This window comes from Entamoeba nuttalli (assembly GCF_000257125.1).
Source record: "Entamoeba nuttalli P19 unplaced genomic scaffold asmbl_5192, whole genome shotgun sequence".
Lineage (NCBI taxonomy): Eukaryota > Evosea > Mastigamoebida > Endamoebidae > Entamoeba > Entamoeba nuttalli.
Window position 1 is genome coordinate 1 of NW_008577300.1, and position 17,953 is coordinate 17,953.

Genomic DNA, 17,953 nt, shown 5'->3' on the forward strand with positions numbered 1-17,953 from the left:
CATCACTTCTTGTAGTTGTGGAAGTAACTTTAGTTTGTAAATAATCAGGGCAATATCTCTTATTGAGAATTTATTGTGTTTTATTCTTCTTATAGTTCATGAAACAAGTGTATTATATTTTATTTTAACTTACATAATAAAACACAAGTTACATTCTGAGAAAAATATTAAAAAAATTTAAATTAACGAAATGTTCGTTAATGATTAGATACCATAAGTGCAAATTTCACTATTCTTGATGAAGTCTAAATCGGTTTTTGGACCGAAAATTGATCTGATAGATTTAATACCATAAGAAATCATAGTTGGTCTTTCTAAACCAAATCCCCAAGCAATAACAGTAATATCTTCTGGTACTCCCATTGTTCTTAACATTTCTGGTCTAAACACACCTGAATTACCAACTTCAACGAATTTTCCTAATCCAGGATGATAGGCAAATATTTCCATTGATGGTTCAGTATATGGATTGTATGCAGGTTTAAATCTAACATCAGGCAATCCCATCTTAGTGAAGAATTCTCTAATAACAGCAATTAATTGAGGTAATCCAATATTTCTATCAGCAATAAATCCTTCAATTTGATGGAACTCAGCTAAGTGAGTTTGATCTACAGTTTCATTTCTGAAAACTCTGTCGATAGAAAAACATTTTATTGGTTTGAATGGTTCTCCTTTAGCAATAGCATCAGCAGCTAATTTAGCAAGTGTTCTGCTGCTAACAGCTGTTGTGTGTGTTCTTAAAATAGTTTTTTGAGCTTCTTCAACTTTCCAATCAGATCTCCATCCAATTGATCCAAAATCACCAGTTGTATGAACTTTCTTAACTTTTGCAACATAATCAGGATTCATATCAGCTGATGATGTTGTTGCTGGTTCACTTAAGAAGAATGTGTCTTGGGCATCACGTGCTGGATGTTGTTGTGGTTGATATAAAGAATCAAAATTCCAAAATGAACTTTCAACATACATATCAGTTTTCATTTCTTCAAAACCCATTTCTAAGAATATATTTTTGAAATTCATTCTAACTTTTGATAATTGATGTCTTGAACCTCCTTTTGGATATACTCCAAGTGCATTAAAATTATATTCCTTCCAATTTGCATCTTTCCAACTTCCATTTAATAACATTTCTGCAGTTAAATTAGCAACTGGTTTAGATCTTTTATTAAAAGAAGGACCTTGTTTTAATATATAATCAGTAATAGTCTCTTGTCTTAAAAACTTTCTTCTTTTGAAAATAACCTCTTCATTCTTTGTAGCAACTCTTCCACCAAGAACTTCTTTAAGTGATTTTTGAATTGAATCTTCAAAAGTATCAACAATCCTAATTAAATTAGGTCCATTAATCTTTATTAATTTTAATTTCATTGCCTCAGCAAATCCAGTTCTGTAAAATGGTAAATGTTCAACTTCAGCTTTAGGTGTTCCTTCTTTTTTAATTAAATTAAATAATCTAAATTCTTCTGACCCATTCTTTAAAACATCTTCAGCATTTGCTGAAACAGTTTGTTTAGTTACTTTCTTCATCTCTGAAATAATAATACCGGCGGCGTCAAGTGATCTAATTGCACCAATAAAACTATTGTCATACGCAAGTTTATTTTTTTCAGCGAACTCATAAGCAGATTCAATTTGTGGTTCTTTTTCAAGACTAGAAAGGATGAGATCTTTTGCTGACATAATTCTTTTCTCGTAAGATGAAGTTCAATCTTTTTTTTAGGGTTTTTTTCATTTTTTCATAAAAAAGTCATTAATAATCATTTATGTGGCACCATGTATTTTTGATATTTTTAATTAAATGTTATTTATAACAAAGTATTGAATAAACAAGAAGAACAAATAAATGATAAAGAAATGAAAGGAATACCAAGTACAACACAAAGACATTTCTACGAATTATTTAAAAGCTGTGGTGAAGAAGAGGTTATTAAAAGATTAGAAGAATTAAAAATAATCCAAATGAAAAAGAAGTCAGTTGCATTAAGAGGTAAAGAATATGAAATAAGTAAACCAATAACTATGAAAATAGGAACTTCTATAGACCAATCAAATAATATTGAAATATCAGGAATAGGTGAAATTAATAATTATTTAGAAAGTGGAATACATGGAGAAATTGCAATGACAACAAGAATTCAAGGAGGAAAACTGACAATACCTAAACCATCATTTAATATAGAAATTCCTTATTATTTTAATAAAGAGATGCATTTGTTTTCGATGGGTATGTGTCATGAAGAATATGAAGAAACATTTCCGTTTGTTCATGAAGAGAACAATATGTGTACAGAAATTAAATACCAGAGAGAATACTTGAGTGTTACATTTAGAGAAAGGTGTAATAAAACTACGGCAAAAGCAGATAACAGTTTAGAAGGAATTCCACATGAAATAATTGATGGAAGTAATAAGATGGAATATAGTATTGAAACAACACTAAAAGGAAAGAAGAAGAGGAAATGGATTCACTTAGAGTATTTAATTAAAAATATGATTGGAGTATATAATGAGAGTTTATTTATGAAGCCAAACATAATAATGAAATTTATTACAGATGAATGGAGAAGATGTTGGTTAACAAGCCAAATGCATGTTGGAATGATTGTTTGTTAATAGTATAATTATATATTTAATTAAGATAAACGTAAGACTAAAAGAAAAAAAATTAAAGAATAGATAAGTCCAAAATGGGTTAGAATGTCAGAATATTATTATTTAGGAGGAAATGAATTAAGAGGATTTAGAAATAGAGGATGTCATGGAGACAAAAAAGAAAAACATTTAGGAGGAGATTTTATTGCAACATTTCAAGAAATGATTCATTATAGACTTCCAATTGGAACAAATACTAGTATCTTTGGATATCTAAATTTTGGATTATTATCATTTGCAAAAATACAAGGAAAAAAATGTTTTGATTGTATTAATTCTAGTTGTGGAGTTGGGGTTTCTTTAAATAATATTGAATTTAATTTTACATACCCATTATTATATAAAGAATATGATGAAAAGATGTCATTCCAAATAACCACTTCATTTTAAAAGGTGATTATGAAAATATTATTAAATTCAAAAAAAAAGCAATTGATTCATTTTATGGAAAAATATAAGGTTAGTTTTAATTATCAATAATGTCTTTTTGTTATCCTTAAAAATGTTTGATTAAATTATTTTTATTTAGGTTACATTATATTTTTAATTATCTGATATGATTGGGTTATTAATGACTCATTGTTCTTAACCATTTTATTCTTCTTATTGAGTTTTATTTAATGTGATAGTAGTAAATATTATACCTGTTATATTATCAATAAATGGATTAATACATAAAGAGTATGTAAGAAGAATAAAATCAATAAAATTACAATTAGAATTCCCCCAAATCCTACGAACAATAATTATCAACAATATGAAAGACTTAATGTTCTACACATTCAATTCTGGCAACACATTATAAGAAGATCAATCGAATTATCATATAATATAAAAATAATTATAAATTAGAAGTAAAAACACATTGAAGAAATTGAAATAATCACTTCTCACCAAAAAGTCAGATAAAATGGCTTTTATCTGACTTTTTTTGTTGATTCTTTTATAATACCTCAAACAAATACACAGTGATAGATAAATAAAAAATGTAAGTAACAAGTAAAATAAATTAAATAGAAATTAAAGAGTAATTCTAATTAAGAGTTTTGTAAATTAATTCAGAAGTTATATTGATACGAAGCAATGAGACAATACCACTAATTTTTACAATTCTATTTTTCAGAAGAACATTATTTTTCAAAGAGAAAAAGAACCACCAAACAAACAAAAAACCAATCACTTATCTTCAAAATAACTGAAAGCATTTGATGGAGGAAGAACAAATGCTTCAAATTGATGATAGATTTGACACTTCATTAACCCTTTATAAACCATATTGGCTACAATAAATTCTAATTCAGTTTTAGAACAAGTTTTACCAAACACACTAAGGGCTTTTTGAAAAGCAGAATAAAGGATTTTATTTGTATTTAAAGATTTTTGTACTAAATCAAAGAGATTTCGATAAACAATAAGTTTTAAAGACTCCACCAATAAGAATAATCCATGATGAATAAAGAATGCTTCATGCTTTCTTATTTCATTTTCATATAATACTACATCACCTCTTTCGACTGAAAGAATTAAATTAGTAAATTCTTCTTCTAAGTGGTGAGTAGAAAGAAGTTGTTGAGGGGGATATTCTCCTTTTCTTAAATGTAAGACAATTAATGGAATTAATGTTTTTCTGTAATTAGGTGAATCAACTGGAATATAATTGATTGCTTCAGTTAAATGAGTAAGGGCATCACTTGGTTTGTTTTTGATAAGCATTGTCATTCCAGCATAATAATGGTACATACAATACATGCTACGAGTTGTGTCTTCTTTAATAAGATGTTGTGCTGAAGAAAGAAAGTCGTCCATTTGACTAAAAATATGAAGATAATTAAATAAGTGAAATGCTGAAGCAATGACAGAATATGTTGAATTGTTTGCATTTAAATTAACAACAGATAACAATGACCTAAATGTGTCTAAAGTTTTTGTGATTATATCTTCACTTCCATCTTTTCCTAAAACCTTTACTAATTCAATTGTTGATAGTACTAATTGCAAGACAGAATCATTTAACTTTTTACTGTATTGGCTTGGTACAATTCCTTCATGAGAATTAGCCTTAACAAGGTCAACAGCTTTATCAACTTCTAATGACCATCTTTCTCTTTCAACCACAGACATTGTTTGTTTTTCCCTTTTTTTCTGTTTTTTTTTTTATTTTTCTTATAGTTAATGATAAACTTATTAGTTTTTTTAGTTAATAACAAAAACAAAAATATAAATACTAAAATAATTATTAATATTTTGTTATATAAAACAATAAAATTTAGTATGTTATTTATGATGGAAGTTAAACATACTCATTGAACGGGTCATATCATTATTGTTATCGTCTTGTTCACTTGTTGTTTCTTGTGAACTTTCATCATCGTCATCACAAAGGTTAACTGCACTACTTCTTCTTTCAACAATTTCAATATTTTGGTCAATTACTTGATTAGTATTAACACAGTCAAATGAATAGAATGTGTTATCTCCAGTCCAATCTTCATCCTTAATTAAGGTATTGTTTCTATCAACATCAATATCAAAATAGCCAGTGTCTAATTCATTTTCTAATTCGGGAACGAATATATCTTCTCTACTTTCACTCAATAAACTATCAAATGAAATTGGTTTCATCCATTTGTGATTTTTTATTTCATCTATACTTTTAGCTCCTAGACGTTGATTATAATCAACAGTAAGTAATCCATTAACAAAATCTTTACACTCTTCACTAATATTGACGTCTTCAGGCCAATCATATATCCCTTCTTTAATTAATTCAAAGATTTGATTTGGTGAATCACAATGAAATGGAGGTATTCCTAAAAGCATTTCATAAACCATACACCCTAAACTAAAATAATCACTTGCTTGACAATAGTAATAATCTCTTAATGATTCTGGAGCTACATAGTCAGGTGTACATAATAATCTAGATTCTTTAATTCCATGTTGTTCATTACATAACCCAACAACTGATAACCCAAAATCAGTTAATAATAAATGACCATTTTTATCAATTAACACATTATCAGGTTTAAGGTCTCTATGAATACACCCTAACGAATGAATATATTCCAATGCTAAAACAATTTCAGCAGTATATATTCTTACTACACTTTCTTCAAGATAATTAAGATTTCTTAAAATACATCTTAAATCTCCTCCAGGACAATATTCCATTACAAGAAACAAATTACTACTATCTTGAAATGCATAATACAATTTAACAACACTCCTAGTATTAGATAATTGTAAAATTTTCTTCTCTGCTAAAACACCATCAATAACATTTTTTCTTTTCATATCTGATTTCTTACTTACTTTCATTGCATAAACATCTCCAGTAGTTTTCTTTTTTACAAGATATAATTTTGAGTATGCCCCTTCACTGAATTTTTTAATAACCTCAAAATCATCTAATCCAACTTGTTGCCATTTTGATTGAGGATCTTCAATTACTAATTCATTACTAACAACAGAAAGAAATTCCCACATGTTACCATTCTCTCCATAATCACCTTTTAATATATTAATGAACATTTGTCTTCTTAATTTAATTAATTTAATTACAATAAGTGCGAATGTTTTATAACAAACATCATTTTTTTGATTAATACTTCGTTCTAATAATTGTTCTGCGTCATTCATATAATCAATATTATTTTGATTAATAACTTCGATTTGTGAACATTTTAAAGCTTTTTCTGCAAGACAAGAATATTCAATACTTCCTTTGTGATATCTTTTTTGTTTATTAATCTCTTCAGCAATAGCCAATAATCTTGTTTTACAAGTAGTTTGTTTAAGACAAATTTCATTGCATAACTTACAATAATAAGAATGTTTAGTTAATTCATCAACATAATAAGTATTATTACATAACCGACATTGGGTAGTAATTTGAGATGTTAAATTTCTTGGACTTGTTTGTGATGATGAACAAGAAGACTTTGGTTGAAGACTATATCTTCCTAAAGGAGAGGTACATAATTTAGGTACATTTGGACGCATTCCACTTAATTCACGTATTTCTTTAAAGATTTGAAGAAACCTAAAAAGTAGAGGGTCATCTCCAAATTGCACAATTTTACTATTATAATAATCAATGAGAGACGTAGATGATAAATCGACTGATTGAATTTGTTTAAATTGTTTTAATACCATTACAAGGCTTTCTTTATCTGGTTGGTGTTCATACGATTCAATTATTTTATCTGCTTCATCTTTCAAACAATTTACTCTTGAAATAAGAAATTCTGTACTTCTTCGAGGAGTAACAGGTTTATTTTCTTTAGTTGATTGTATTGGTGTGCTAAGTTCATCAACTCCAAGTAATGTATATTTTTTTGTCATTCTTTGTTGTTTTTGTGGGGATGGTTTAAAACAAATAACTGCATTAAGAGCAACAAGCCATTGATTAAGTGTTGTCTCATCAGTACAAGAAAAATTAAAGGATTGACGTTCTTTAGTAGTAATTTTAATAACTAATCCATTTGTTGATAGAATAGCGCCTGATAATGAAACGATACAACGTGGTTGTTCTAGTCTTACCATACTTTTTTCACTAACAAAATAAAATAAATATGAATTTTTTACTACTACAAAACGTTCTTTCCATCGTTTTAAAAGATATCCTTCTTTCATTAACACACCTGACATTTGAGGGTGATGTAAAGACATACACTGTGATATTTGATGATTTTCACGAAAGAATTCTTTTACATAAATTGAATCAAAAAATTTATCAAGACAAATAACTTCTTGTAAATATTGTGTTATTTCTTCATTATGTAATGGATAAAAAGATTTCTTTGGTAAATAAGGTGCAGTTATTCCATATACTGCTGTAACATATTTATCTAATTCATTTAATTCATGCATAAATTTATGTAATACAATATGTGTTTTTGGTAAATTAATATTTATGATATGAACTATTGATGTAGTTAATGTTAATTGATCAAAATATAATTCACTGATAACACTTTCGATACTAACTTCTTTAAGTTCATCATTCGGTAACGAACTAAGAATAGATTCTCTTCGAGGGGTTGAAGAACTACTACCAATAGGTGTAAATGTGATACAATCTGAATTGAAAATACTTTTCTTTTTCTTACTTAATTTAGTTGGTGTTGTGGTTTCATTGAGTAATGACATAGTAATACAAATTTTTGATTTTAAGTTCAACTTTTTTTCTATTTTCATTCTTTCAATCACATTATTCTTTTTTTAGATTATTTTGTTTCATGTTTTACAAAGTTTTACTTTTGTCTTATTCATTTTTGTTATATATAACGATAAATAATACACATTTTTAATCAATTTAGATTCTCAAAATCAAATTCACTCAAATTAGGTTTGATTTTTGGGATTTCTAATGCCTTTGATTTATCCCAATCATTATAGAGTTTGAATGCTTTTTCATATTCAGCAAATGCTGCTTGGCAATAGACCTTCTTCATGACTAATAATTTATTTGTATCTCCATCACAAACCAAACGAATAGAAGTTATCTTTTCATCAATAGAAGCTAAAACAAACCGATCAATATCTTCACCATTAACACCAAAAGAAGCTTGTCTTTTATATACGTCAATTTCTGTTTTATCAAAACGAGCCCAATTAAGATGGGATCTTCTTGTAAAAAGAAATTTATATAAAATGAAATGATGAAAGGCTTGACGGACATAATAATTCCAATGAGTAAATAATGTAAAGAACCATTTTTTTGTAAGAAATTCAACAAATAATTTAATTCTTGACTCTCCAATAAAATAATAAGATGAATTAAATAACATAATGATAGTTGATGTAATTAATTGAAAATGATCTGTTTCAAATATCTTGTCTAATGCTCCAATAAAAGAGTCAAGAATAAAATCAGTTGTACAAAATCTCTGATGTTCAATTAAAGTATTTATCCATTTTGTGAATGACTCAATCATAAAGTCACATTGTTCAATATTATAAACATTAGTATTATGAATAATTTTAATAATCATATAATCTAAGATAAAAGGATAATGTAATAACACACATCTTTTATCATTTTCTCTCATTAATAATGAAGAGTGTTCACTAATCTTTTCAATCCGTTGTTTAACATAAACTTCAATAAGTTCTTTTAATCCAAATATTTCTCCATATAATTCAAAGTCATATCCTTTTAATGAATAATATACAAATTGTCCATAGTAATAAAAAAATGTCATAAAAAAATCACTGGTTGGTAAAAACAATTCCATCCAATTCTTTTTTAATGAAAAATATTGTTCTTGTATATTATTTTCATCTTCATCTAATAAATCAAACATATCATCAAATCCAAATACTCTTGGAAATTGTTTTTTAATTTCTTTCATTTCATCATTATTTTGACATTTCTTTAAACCCAATTCAACAATATTATCGTCTCTTATTAATTGTAATAATTCTAATCTAAATTCTGGTATTTGAAAAAATGTGTATGCAATATATTGTGGAAAGAACTGAACAAATATTGGAGAAACATTATTCTCAAAAAAGAATTGATCTTCTGCTCCAATTTCAACTCCAAAATGAGCAGATAAACGTTTTTGTTTCTTTGTCATATTTTCATCTTTTGTTTTTCTTACTTCTTCTAATGGTTTTACTAATACCTTTGATAATACAGATAATCTTTTTTGTTCATTAAGTGTCATTAATAACGAATTTTCTTCATCATGTGAAGTTTCATTAAAATCATCTCTATTTATTACTCGTGGTGATCCAACTCCACTTTCTCCATCACCTATTTGAGAAGGATGAAATTCTTTATTACCTTCTCTTGGTGAAATAGCACTTTGAGGTAATGCATCTTTAATCATAATATCAACCTTTTTTCTTTTTTTTTCTGGAGTTTTATCTAATCCTTTAGAATCTTTATCTTTAGTATCCTTTTTCTTTTCTTTTTTTTCTGTTTTAAGAGGCTTTAGACGAATTTCCATTGAGCCATATAGAATTAATTGTTTTTCATTCATTAAATTATTCATTGCGTAGAACGTATCATATAATAAAAATTTAACTTCTTTTGCTTTTTCAATAAACAGACTTTTATTAGAATCAGTCATAGCAGGATTATTAATAATAAGATGATGTGGTTGTATCTCACTCCTAATCTCATATTAATATTTTTGATAAACATATAATATTGTTGAAAGAATACAAACCTTAATAATATTACAATTAACAACTTATAGAATACATTAGGTAATAATAATTGATCTATCCCTCTTAATATATCAATTAATAATCTCCAAATATCAAAAAGATTACTTAGTATATTCATTTGGTCTTCAACATTATCAATTGGGACTTGTAAACTGAGAATGGAATGTAAAGAAATTAATTCCTTCTCTAATTTTTTTAAATAAGTTTTCATAATTGAGCCTTTTGTTGGAATTAATTTATATTCTTTTTCAAAATTTATCATTTCTTTCTTTAATTGTTCACTTATTTCATGATAACTAATTTGTCGTTTAATTGTTTTTCCCATTCAACAAATTCTTTTTAAATAATTAAGTTTTTTTCAAAATAATAAATATCTTCCTTTCTTAGTATTATTTCTTTTTGAGCTTTAACTGTTCGTTATTCCTTACGCTATTTATTTTATAATTATTTTTTATCTAAACTTTTTTGTGTTTTTGTATCTTATTTAATTATGTCTTAAAACCCGGGAAAAGTGTAGTAAGAAAAGAAATAAATGGAATGTAAGTGATAAGAAAAAAATAAAGAAAAATTAAAAGAAAAACTAAAAAAGAGAAACCAATGTTTACGCCACTTTCAAATGAATCACAGAAATATTACCATTTTGAAGTAGAAAATGATATCGCAGATAAAATAAGAAAAGGAAATCTTCGGATAAAAAAAGAAAATAATGTTATTAAATTGATATTACCAACCGAAGAAATTGTGTTAACAGCTTTAAACTCACATGAAAAGACAATATTCAAATCTCAAGAAGGTGTTGTTCCTCCTGTTTATGATAAATTATCAATTATTGGATTTTATATACAACAAAAACAAAAATCTATTCCTTTAACAAAAACAATAACATCATCTTTTTCACGTCAAACTCAACAACCTCAACAACATACACAATCTGATTTAGATAAACAAAAAGAAAAACAAAAGAGAGAAGAACTACTGAGAAAAGAAAAAGAAAAATTAACACTAACAGTGATAAATACACATGCCTCTCAAGACAAAAAAAAGTCTCAACGCCCACAAGAATCTATTACTAGTAACCAAGATGTACAGCACTCTCAAAAAGAACCTAAATCTCCAAAAGAACTTAAATCTTCTTCTCGTCATTCATTAAAACATACTATTTCTCCTACTTCATCAAAACCAACTCGTCATTCAATTCAATTAGAACTTTCTGAAACTGTTAAAAAGTTAAAAGAAATACAATCAATATTTATTGAACAATTAAACAAAGATCCATCTTCAATAGATAAAAAACACATTATCCACCTTAAAGAAAAACATTTGAAAGAATTTAATGATTTAACGAAACGGTATGAAGATTTAAGACAACAATTAAGTAATCCCTCTTATTAATAGATTAAAAAATTTTTTAGATGAAATATTTTCTTCTTTTGTGAATGGAGTTTAAAAAAAAAAACGAGAAAAATAATCTTTAAAGGGGTAAAACTAATAATAATAAGAAAAATATAATAAAATATATCTTTCACTAAGAAAAAAAAACTAACAAATGTATTGAGATATGTCAGCACAAGTGAATAAACATATCAAAGGAATTACTAAAGTCGATAATCGGACGTCTCATAAAAGTAAAAGTACTGGTACATTTAATGAACAAACAAGAAATGCTACTAGTTGTTGTTTATTTGTAAAAACAAAAGAAAATGAAACAGAAGGGGAACAATGTACGATTGAAGGAATTCCTTTGTTTGTTGAACATTCATTTCGATTTTTTGAATTATCAAGTAAAATAGAAAAAGAAGTTCCACCTGTTCCATTACAATATTTAACTTATGACACTGCATTGTTATGGGCATCAGAAAATATGTCAAAGAATTTTGTTGATTTAGTTAAGATGTATAAAATGGATGGAAATACTATTTCACGATTAAAAATGCAAGACCTAAGAAAATATAAATTCAGAATTGTAGAATGTGATACTGTTTTAAAGAAAATTAAAGCGTATTTCCATATAACTAATTTTGGAAGTTTGTTATTTATTATAATTTAAGGCATTAATGAAAGGTAATACTTATTGGATAGAACGGTTATTAAAAAATCAAGGAATTGATGACAGTGATTTACGTCAAATGTATAAATATATTGATAATCACCATAATGGTAAATTGATACCATTTAATTCAATGGATAAAAAACAAGCTTCTACTGTAGCGTTTTTAATTATTAGGAATTATTTATGTTCATTTGATGAAATTATATCAGAAACATCATTTGGAGAAATGATCAAATTTTATCATGACCATATGAGCGATGATGATGATTTATTTGTTAGATCATTTGATAAAGTACTTCAGACTTGTCTTACTCCATTACAATATAATGTTTTAATAAGAACTCTTAGATTTATGTTAGTAATAATGAATAGTAGAGGAAGTGTATTTGTTCATTTTCAAGATGTATTTAAGAAGACTATGTTTTCATTAATTAGTCCTATATCATTAGATATGGACTTCACATTTTTATTAATATTTTATTCGTTGAAATCACGTAAACCAACAAATTATATTAAAATGAATTTATTTCAATTAAACAATAAACTACTTTATGGAGAATATATTATTAAACAATTTGATGATATTCTTATATCAGATAAAACTTATACATTTCATAAACAAATGAATGATGTTTCAACAAAAGAATGGGAACGTGGACGTATTTATATAACTAATTTTCGTGTTTGGTGGGTTCCAAATAATGAAGAATGTTTTCAAAGAAATGCACGATTGCTATTATTATCATATATTCCAATAAGAAGTATTATGGAAATGAAATTATTTGATAGTAAAGAAGATATTACAAAAGAGAAAAAAGTATGTGTAAGAATGTATGATAATCTTTTACGATTATTTATATTTGCATTTCAAAGTATACAACAATTCCAAGACTTTAGAGATGAATTACAAATGGCTAGTGTATTTGAAGATAATTATCCAATTGATGATGTGGAATGTATTTCATATGAAATACCATTTAAAAATTATGGAGAAAAAAAGATAAATAGAAATGGAATTCATATCAATTCAAATGAATTTAAAGTATTTAAAGAAGAAGAAAATGAATATGTTATTCCATATCAATTAAATAGTGTTGATGAAAATAAAGAATTACCTAATATTAGAGGGTGTATATTTTTATATAAACATTCTAATGGTTGTACAATTTGTAGATTAAGTTTATCAAAAACTGTAGACAAAGCAAAATCCTTTTTCTTATCAACAATAGATGAAGTTCAAAAAAAATATCATGCAATTTATCTTAGTCCACAAGAAAAGAATGATTCAATGATACTTAAAACAAGTGATGAAGTTAATATTATTTGGAATAAAATTGTTGATAGTGCAAAGAAATTTACTGAAACAACTAATTTTAAAGAAATAACTGCAATATTTGATGAATATATTAAATATATATCAATTGTCTTTAATAACGTTTTCTCTTTATTTGTTAAAGTTAAACTTGGAGAATCTATTATGCTTCAAACAAGAAGAGATAATGAAACAGAATTACCATTATATTCTTCATTAATTCAATTTATTACAGATAAATATTATTGGACTTATAATGGGTTTGTAGAATTAATATTTGTAGAATTTATACAAAGTAATTATTTCTTTTTTTGTAATAATGGAGAAATTTGTCCTATTCCTCATTCTTTTTTAATATTTATTAGAATTATTTCATTATTTGTTATGACTATTCCATCTGCATTTGAATTTTCACAACAACTTCTTAATTATTTAGAACTTATTTGTATGTCAGGAAGATTAAGATTTAATGAATCACGTTCACAAAGATCAATTGTTAGATTATTAGTTATGAAAAATAAATTAAAAAATCAACGCTATAACTCTTCAACAAATGTCAGTCTTATAGATATGTATAATGAGAATTTATTTAGTGTACAAAGTTTAGTATTATTATTTCTTAAATGGATGAATGTTGGAAAAAATTGTAATTTTCCTTTAAATCCTTCTATTCAAAATCTTGATTTACAAAATAAAGGAATTATTGCTTTACCTGTCCAAGAAAATTTAAAGGAATGTCATCAATTAACTCAATTAAACATAAGCCAAAATCATCTTATTACAATTCCTTCACAAATTACTGAATTATCACAATTAAAAGATTTAAATATATCAACTTGTTCTATATATTATATTCCTTATAATTGTTTCTCTCAATTAATTAATTTAACATCATTAGACATCTCTGAAACATCAGCTATTAATTCTGAATTAATCAAATTTCCTTCATTTTCGTTTCTTACTAAATTAGAATATCTTGATATTTCTAATCATTGTAAAGCATCAGGTGAATCAATATATCTTGAATTACCTTGTTCTTTACGTACATTCATTGCAAAACAAAGTCTTCAAACACTTCCTGATTTATCTAAATTAAAATGTTTAGAAAAATTAGATATTAGTGATAACAGACAATTAAAATTAAATGCCTTAGCTGAAGTATCCTCATTAAGAACTTTTATTTGTAGGAACAGAACTACTTCAACATTTCCACAACAACTATTTTCAATTAAACTTCGATACCTTGATTTATCTGGTGATAAAATTGAACGACTGCCACAAGCGTTTTATAACTGCATTACATTAGAGAGTCTTAATTTATCAAACAATCAAATATCAACATTATCTAGTCAATTATCAATGTTAAAAAATTTAAAGACATTACTTATTGATAATAATCCATTAACAAGTAAAATTACTTTAAAACCAATTCCTAATAGTATTCCAATGTCATATCCATGTTATGTTCATGTATTTTGTACAAAAGGGTTTTATTCAATATTTAAGAAAATGATTAAAATGAATAAGAAAAGTAATTTTGAATTTGTCTCAGAAATAAGTGTTAGTGCAACAAAACCACAGTTGATATTAAATTTTGTTGATGTAGAAAAAACTGTTATTCCATATGGTATGGCTAATGATGATTTGTATATTATTCATCAAGAAGTAAAAGACCAAGCTGGATTAATAACTCACCATATATTGTCAAATGAAAAGAAATATTATTTCATTGGAGAGAAAAAGATGTGTTGTTTATTAAAGAAAAGAAAGTGTAAGAAAAGTGGGACTACTGGTAGTGATGTAGAAATTATAGATGCTGGACCTTCAATGGTTGATAAATTAGTTAGTTCTATTAATTCAGAACTTAATTATAAAAGGGAAATTAGACGTATTGGAATGGAATTGTACCAAACCCAATATGAGGATGTTACATTGACCACTAAACAAATGATTCAATTGGTTAAGTTTTATAACAGTAATTGTGACCAAACAACATTAGATGAACTAAGTAATATTGGAGTAATTTTTGATTTAAAGAAGACTGAAGAAGGAATTAGTGAATGTGTTAAAAAAGGTTCAGAGTCTTGTCCAAAAGGAAGATATATTTTAAGACAAGTATTTGATAAAAAGAAGAATCTTGTGGAAAAAGAGTTATCTAGTTTCAGACCATTAAGAGAGTATTTTGAAAGATTAAATAAAATGACGAGTGACGATATTATTAATATTTGTAGAATATTGCAAACACATAATGCATTGTTTATGATTTATCCTAATTGGATTAATGAAATGGGAATTACTGCTGAATCAGAGAAAGTTATTGAAAAATTAAAAGTTCCTGTTGAACAGCCTAAAAGGAATAAATTAAATTGGAAAATTGGGGCATCAGGAACTAACAAAAGGAGCTCATTAGCAGAAACAAATTCTTTAAGCAAAAGAAGAAGTGAGTCTTTATCTCCTGATGAAGAAGGAGAACGATTGGTATCAAAAAAAGATATTTTCCCAGTTGTACTACATCCATCAATTATTAAAATGAAAGAAAATGCATGGCCTTTACATTCAAAAAATGAAATGGAAATTATGAGAGAATTTGTTTTAGGTAAGCCATGCTATTTAATGTATATGCAATTAATTGGGTATTTACTTCTTATTGGAATGGAGTTATATGATAAAATATATAACGATGCAACAATATTAAAAGATGAACGATATTCAACTACCTTTTTAATTAAAATACAATATTGTGATGGAAGAATTAGTATCAGTATTAGATATAATACTAGCTCTGTTAGTCAAGTTAAGATATCTGCTGATATAATGCAATCAATAAAAAAGGCTATCAACACTATTGCTGTAGCATCAAATAATACCTTGGAAGAATATGTTGGATGTACTGAATGTATTTTAAAAGATGAAAAGAAAATTGATGTGGTTCCTGTAAAAGAAATTAAAGAAGCAAGGAAAGCCGGAAAAACAGAAATATTATTCAATAAACAACACTCAGTTATGATTGGGACTTGTGCATTGGATGTTCTTTTAAATGAGATGGAAAATAGTTCAATCGTACCTTTATTTGAATCTAAAGATATGGATATTAAAGAAATGAAAGGGTTTGGAGGAAGTGCCAAAGTTAATAGAGTCATAGTTAGTCATAAAGAAGAAATGGCATTTAAAATGTATACATTTAATAATTACGATAAAGTATCATTAAAAGTTGGATTAGGATCAACTGCACACCTTGTTGCTTTAAAAGTTGAAGAGATGATGAAAGAATTAGAGGTATTAAAATTAACAAGAGGAAGTTCTATTAGACATACTAAATATATTCTACAACTACATGGAATTTGTTTAGAGCCTTTAGGAATACTTGTTGATTATATGGGAGAAGGCACATTACAAAATTATATTGGAGTTAAAAGTAATGAATTATCAATGACTATGGTTATAAGATTTGCTAGAAATATTAATAATGCTTTAGACGTTCTCCATTCAAGAAATATTATTCATCGAGATGTTAAAAGTCCTAATGTACTTCTCAAATTTAATCAACAACATCAATTAATTGCTATACTTAGTGACTTTGGACTTTCTGGTCCTTATGATGAAAATGAACATTGTATGGTTGAAAATCCATTATGGCTTCCACCAGAAGTACTTAATACTCATCACTTTCTTACAGCATCAGATATTTATGCTTATGGAATTATTTTATGGGAAATGATTACGAGAGAAAAGCCTTTTGTTGGTTGTAAGTTTATGTCTGAAATTGCAAATAAAATTCGAGCAGGAGAAAGACCACAATTTAAACCAAATATTATTATTGATAATTCTTTAAAAGAATTAATTGAAATGTGTTGGTTAGAAGACCCTTCGAAAAGACCTTGTTGTTCTCAAATTAAGAAAGTATTACAAAAAGTTTCTAAAAATCTACCACATTAAAATTTATGTTTTTTTATTAGTTTTTGTTATTCTTTCTCTTCTTCATTCTAGTCTTCTATTACTTATTATCTAAATTCACCATTCTTATATTTTGTTTATCAAATAAACAACTCTGCTCTTGTTTACTTGATAAACAAAATGTAGATATTTAGTTTGTTTATTATTTAATGTTTATCTATTTTTATTTTATTTAAGCTTTCTTTGCATTATTGTTTCTTCTATTTTTAGTTTCCTATTCTTAACAATACCTTTGTCCGTACATAACTTGAGGCTTTCATGGTACTTCCTTAATATAGCCAATATTCGTCTCAAATTAGTTTCAATGTTGTTTTTATTTTACCGTTTCACCTAATAATTTCTTAGATTTATTTGTCTTATTTTAAATTATTCTTTTTTTCAATAGAATTTAAATAGTTTACAATAAACTACTAATTTACTCTTTCTTCATTTCTATATATTTTCTCTCTGCAATATTATTCTTGTCTTTTCTTATTTCTTCTGTTTTGTGTTGGTATCATAGTCTCTCTTCAACTTACTTTTTGTAAATCAGTTATTTTTCAAGTTATTCTCTGTTTTATCTTTTCCTATTCTTCATATTCTTCATCTCTTCCTTCTTTATTTTCAAAAAAAAACCTTTTGTATAGTTTCAGCTCAACACGGTAGCACTAGAGTCTCTTCATTCAATTATTTGATTTTTTCTCTTATTTTTGTATTTGTCACACTCTTCTTTTCTAAAACATACAATCTCTTGTTTTGAAAATAGGTTCAATGAAAGTCTGAATAGTACCAACACCTTATTCGTTTTAATTTATTCT

At 26.3% G+C, this 17,953-nt stretch overlaps 8 protein-coding genes across 8 annotated transcripts; 4 read left to right on the plus strand and 4 right to left on the minus strand.

Moving 5' to 3' along the window:
- Nucleotides 1-204: 204 nt before the first annotated feature.
- Nucleotides 205-1,686, minus strand: ENU1_123080 (phenylalanine--tRNA ligase, alpha subunit protein; the record flags this gene model as incomplete). The annotated part of the gene is made up of 1 exon (XM_008859875.1): nucleotides 205-1,686. One exon carries the CDS (start codon nucleotides 1,684-1,686, stop codon nucleotides 205-207), a length of 1,482 nt encoding a protein of 493 aa, XP_008858097.1.
- Nucleotides 1,687-1,809: 123 nt separating this feature from the next.
- Nucleotides 1,810-3,048, plus strand: ENU1_123090 (hypothetical protein; the record flags this gene model as incomplete). Its single annotated transcript, XM_008859876.1, has 2 exons — nucleotides 1,810-2,610; nucleotides 2,683-3,048. The coding sequence occupies exons 1-2, from the start codon at nucleotides 1,861-1,863 to the stop codon at nucleotides 3,046-3,048; spliced, it is 1,116 nt and encodes a 371-aa protein (XP_008858098.1). The 5' UTR covers nucleotides 1,810-1,860.
- Nucleotides 3,049-3,834: 786 nt separating this feature from the next.
- Nucleotides 3,835-4,779, minus strand: ENU1_123100 (PCI domain containing protein; the record flags this gene model as incomplete). The annotated part of the gene is made up of 1 exon (XM_008859877.1): nucleotides 3,835-4,779. The coding sequence occupies one exon, from the start codon at nucleotides 4,777-4,779 to the stop codon at nucleotides 3,835-3,837; it is 945 nt and encodes a 314-aa protein (XP_008858099.1).
- A 153-nt stretch (nucleotides 4,780-4,932) lies between these two features.
- ENU1_123110 (protein kinase, putative) lies at nucleotides 4,933-7,857 on the minus strand (the record flags this gene model as incomplete). Its single annotated transcript, XM_008859878.1, has 1 exon — nucleotides 4,933-7,857. One exon carries the CDS (start codon nucleotides 7,855-7,857, stop codon nucleotides 4,933-4,935), a length of 2,925 nt encoding a protein of 974 aa, XP_008858100.1.
- A 113-nt stretch (nucleotides 7,858-7,970) lies between these two features.
- ENU1_123120 (hypothetical protein) lies at nucleotides 7,971-9,740 on the minus strand (the record flags this gene model as incomplete). Its single annotated transcript, XM_008859879.1, has 1 exon — nucleotides 7,971-9,740. The coding sequence occupies one exon, from the start codon at nucleotides 9,738-9,740 to the stop codon at nucleotides 7,971-7,973; it is 1,770 nt and encodes a 589-aa protein (XP_008858101.1).
- A 697-nt stretch (nucleotides 9,741-10,437) lies between these two features.
- On the plus strand, nucleotides 10,438-11,232 carry ENU1_123130 (hypothetical protein; the record flags this gene model as incomplete). Its single annotated transcript, XM_008859880.1, has 1 exon — nucleotides 10,438-11,232. The coding sequence occupies one exon, from the start codon at nucleotides 10,438-10,440 to the stop codon at nucleotides 11,230-11,232; it is 795 nt and encodes a 264-aa protein (XP_008858102.1).
- A 166-nt stretch (nucleotides 11,233-11,398) lies between these two features.
- ENU1_123140 (leucine-rich repeat domain containing protein) lies at nucleotides 11,399-11,887 on the plus strand (the record flags this gene model as incomplete). The annotated part of the gene is made up of 1 exon (XM_008859881.1): nucleotides 11,399-11,887. The coding sequence occupies one exon, from the start codon at nucleotides 11,399-11,401 to the stop codon at nucleotides 11,885-11,887; it is 489 nt and encodes a 162-aa protein (XP_008858103.1).
- Nucleotides 11,888-11,894: 7 nt separating this feature from the next.
- On the plus strand, nucleotides 11,895-17,138 carry ENU1_123150 (leucine-rich repeat domain containing protein; the record flags this gene model as incomplete). The annotated part of the gene is made up of 1 exon (XM_008859882.1): nucleotides 11,895-17,138. One exon carries the CDS (start codon nucleotides 11,895-11,897, stop codon nucleotides 17,136-17,138), a length of 5,244 nt encoding a protein of 1,747 aa, XP_008858104.1.
- Nucleotides 17,139-17,953: the final 815 nt, after the last annotated feature.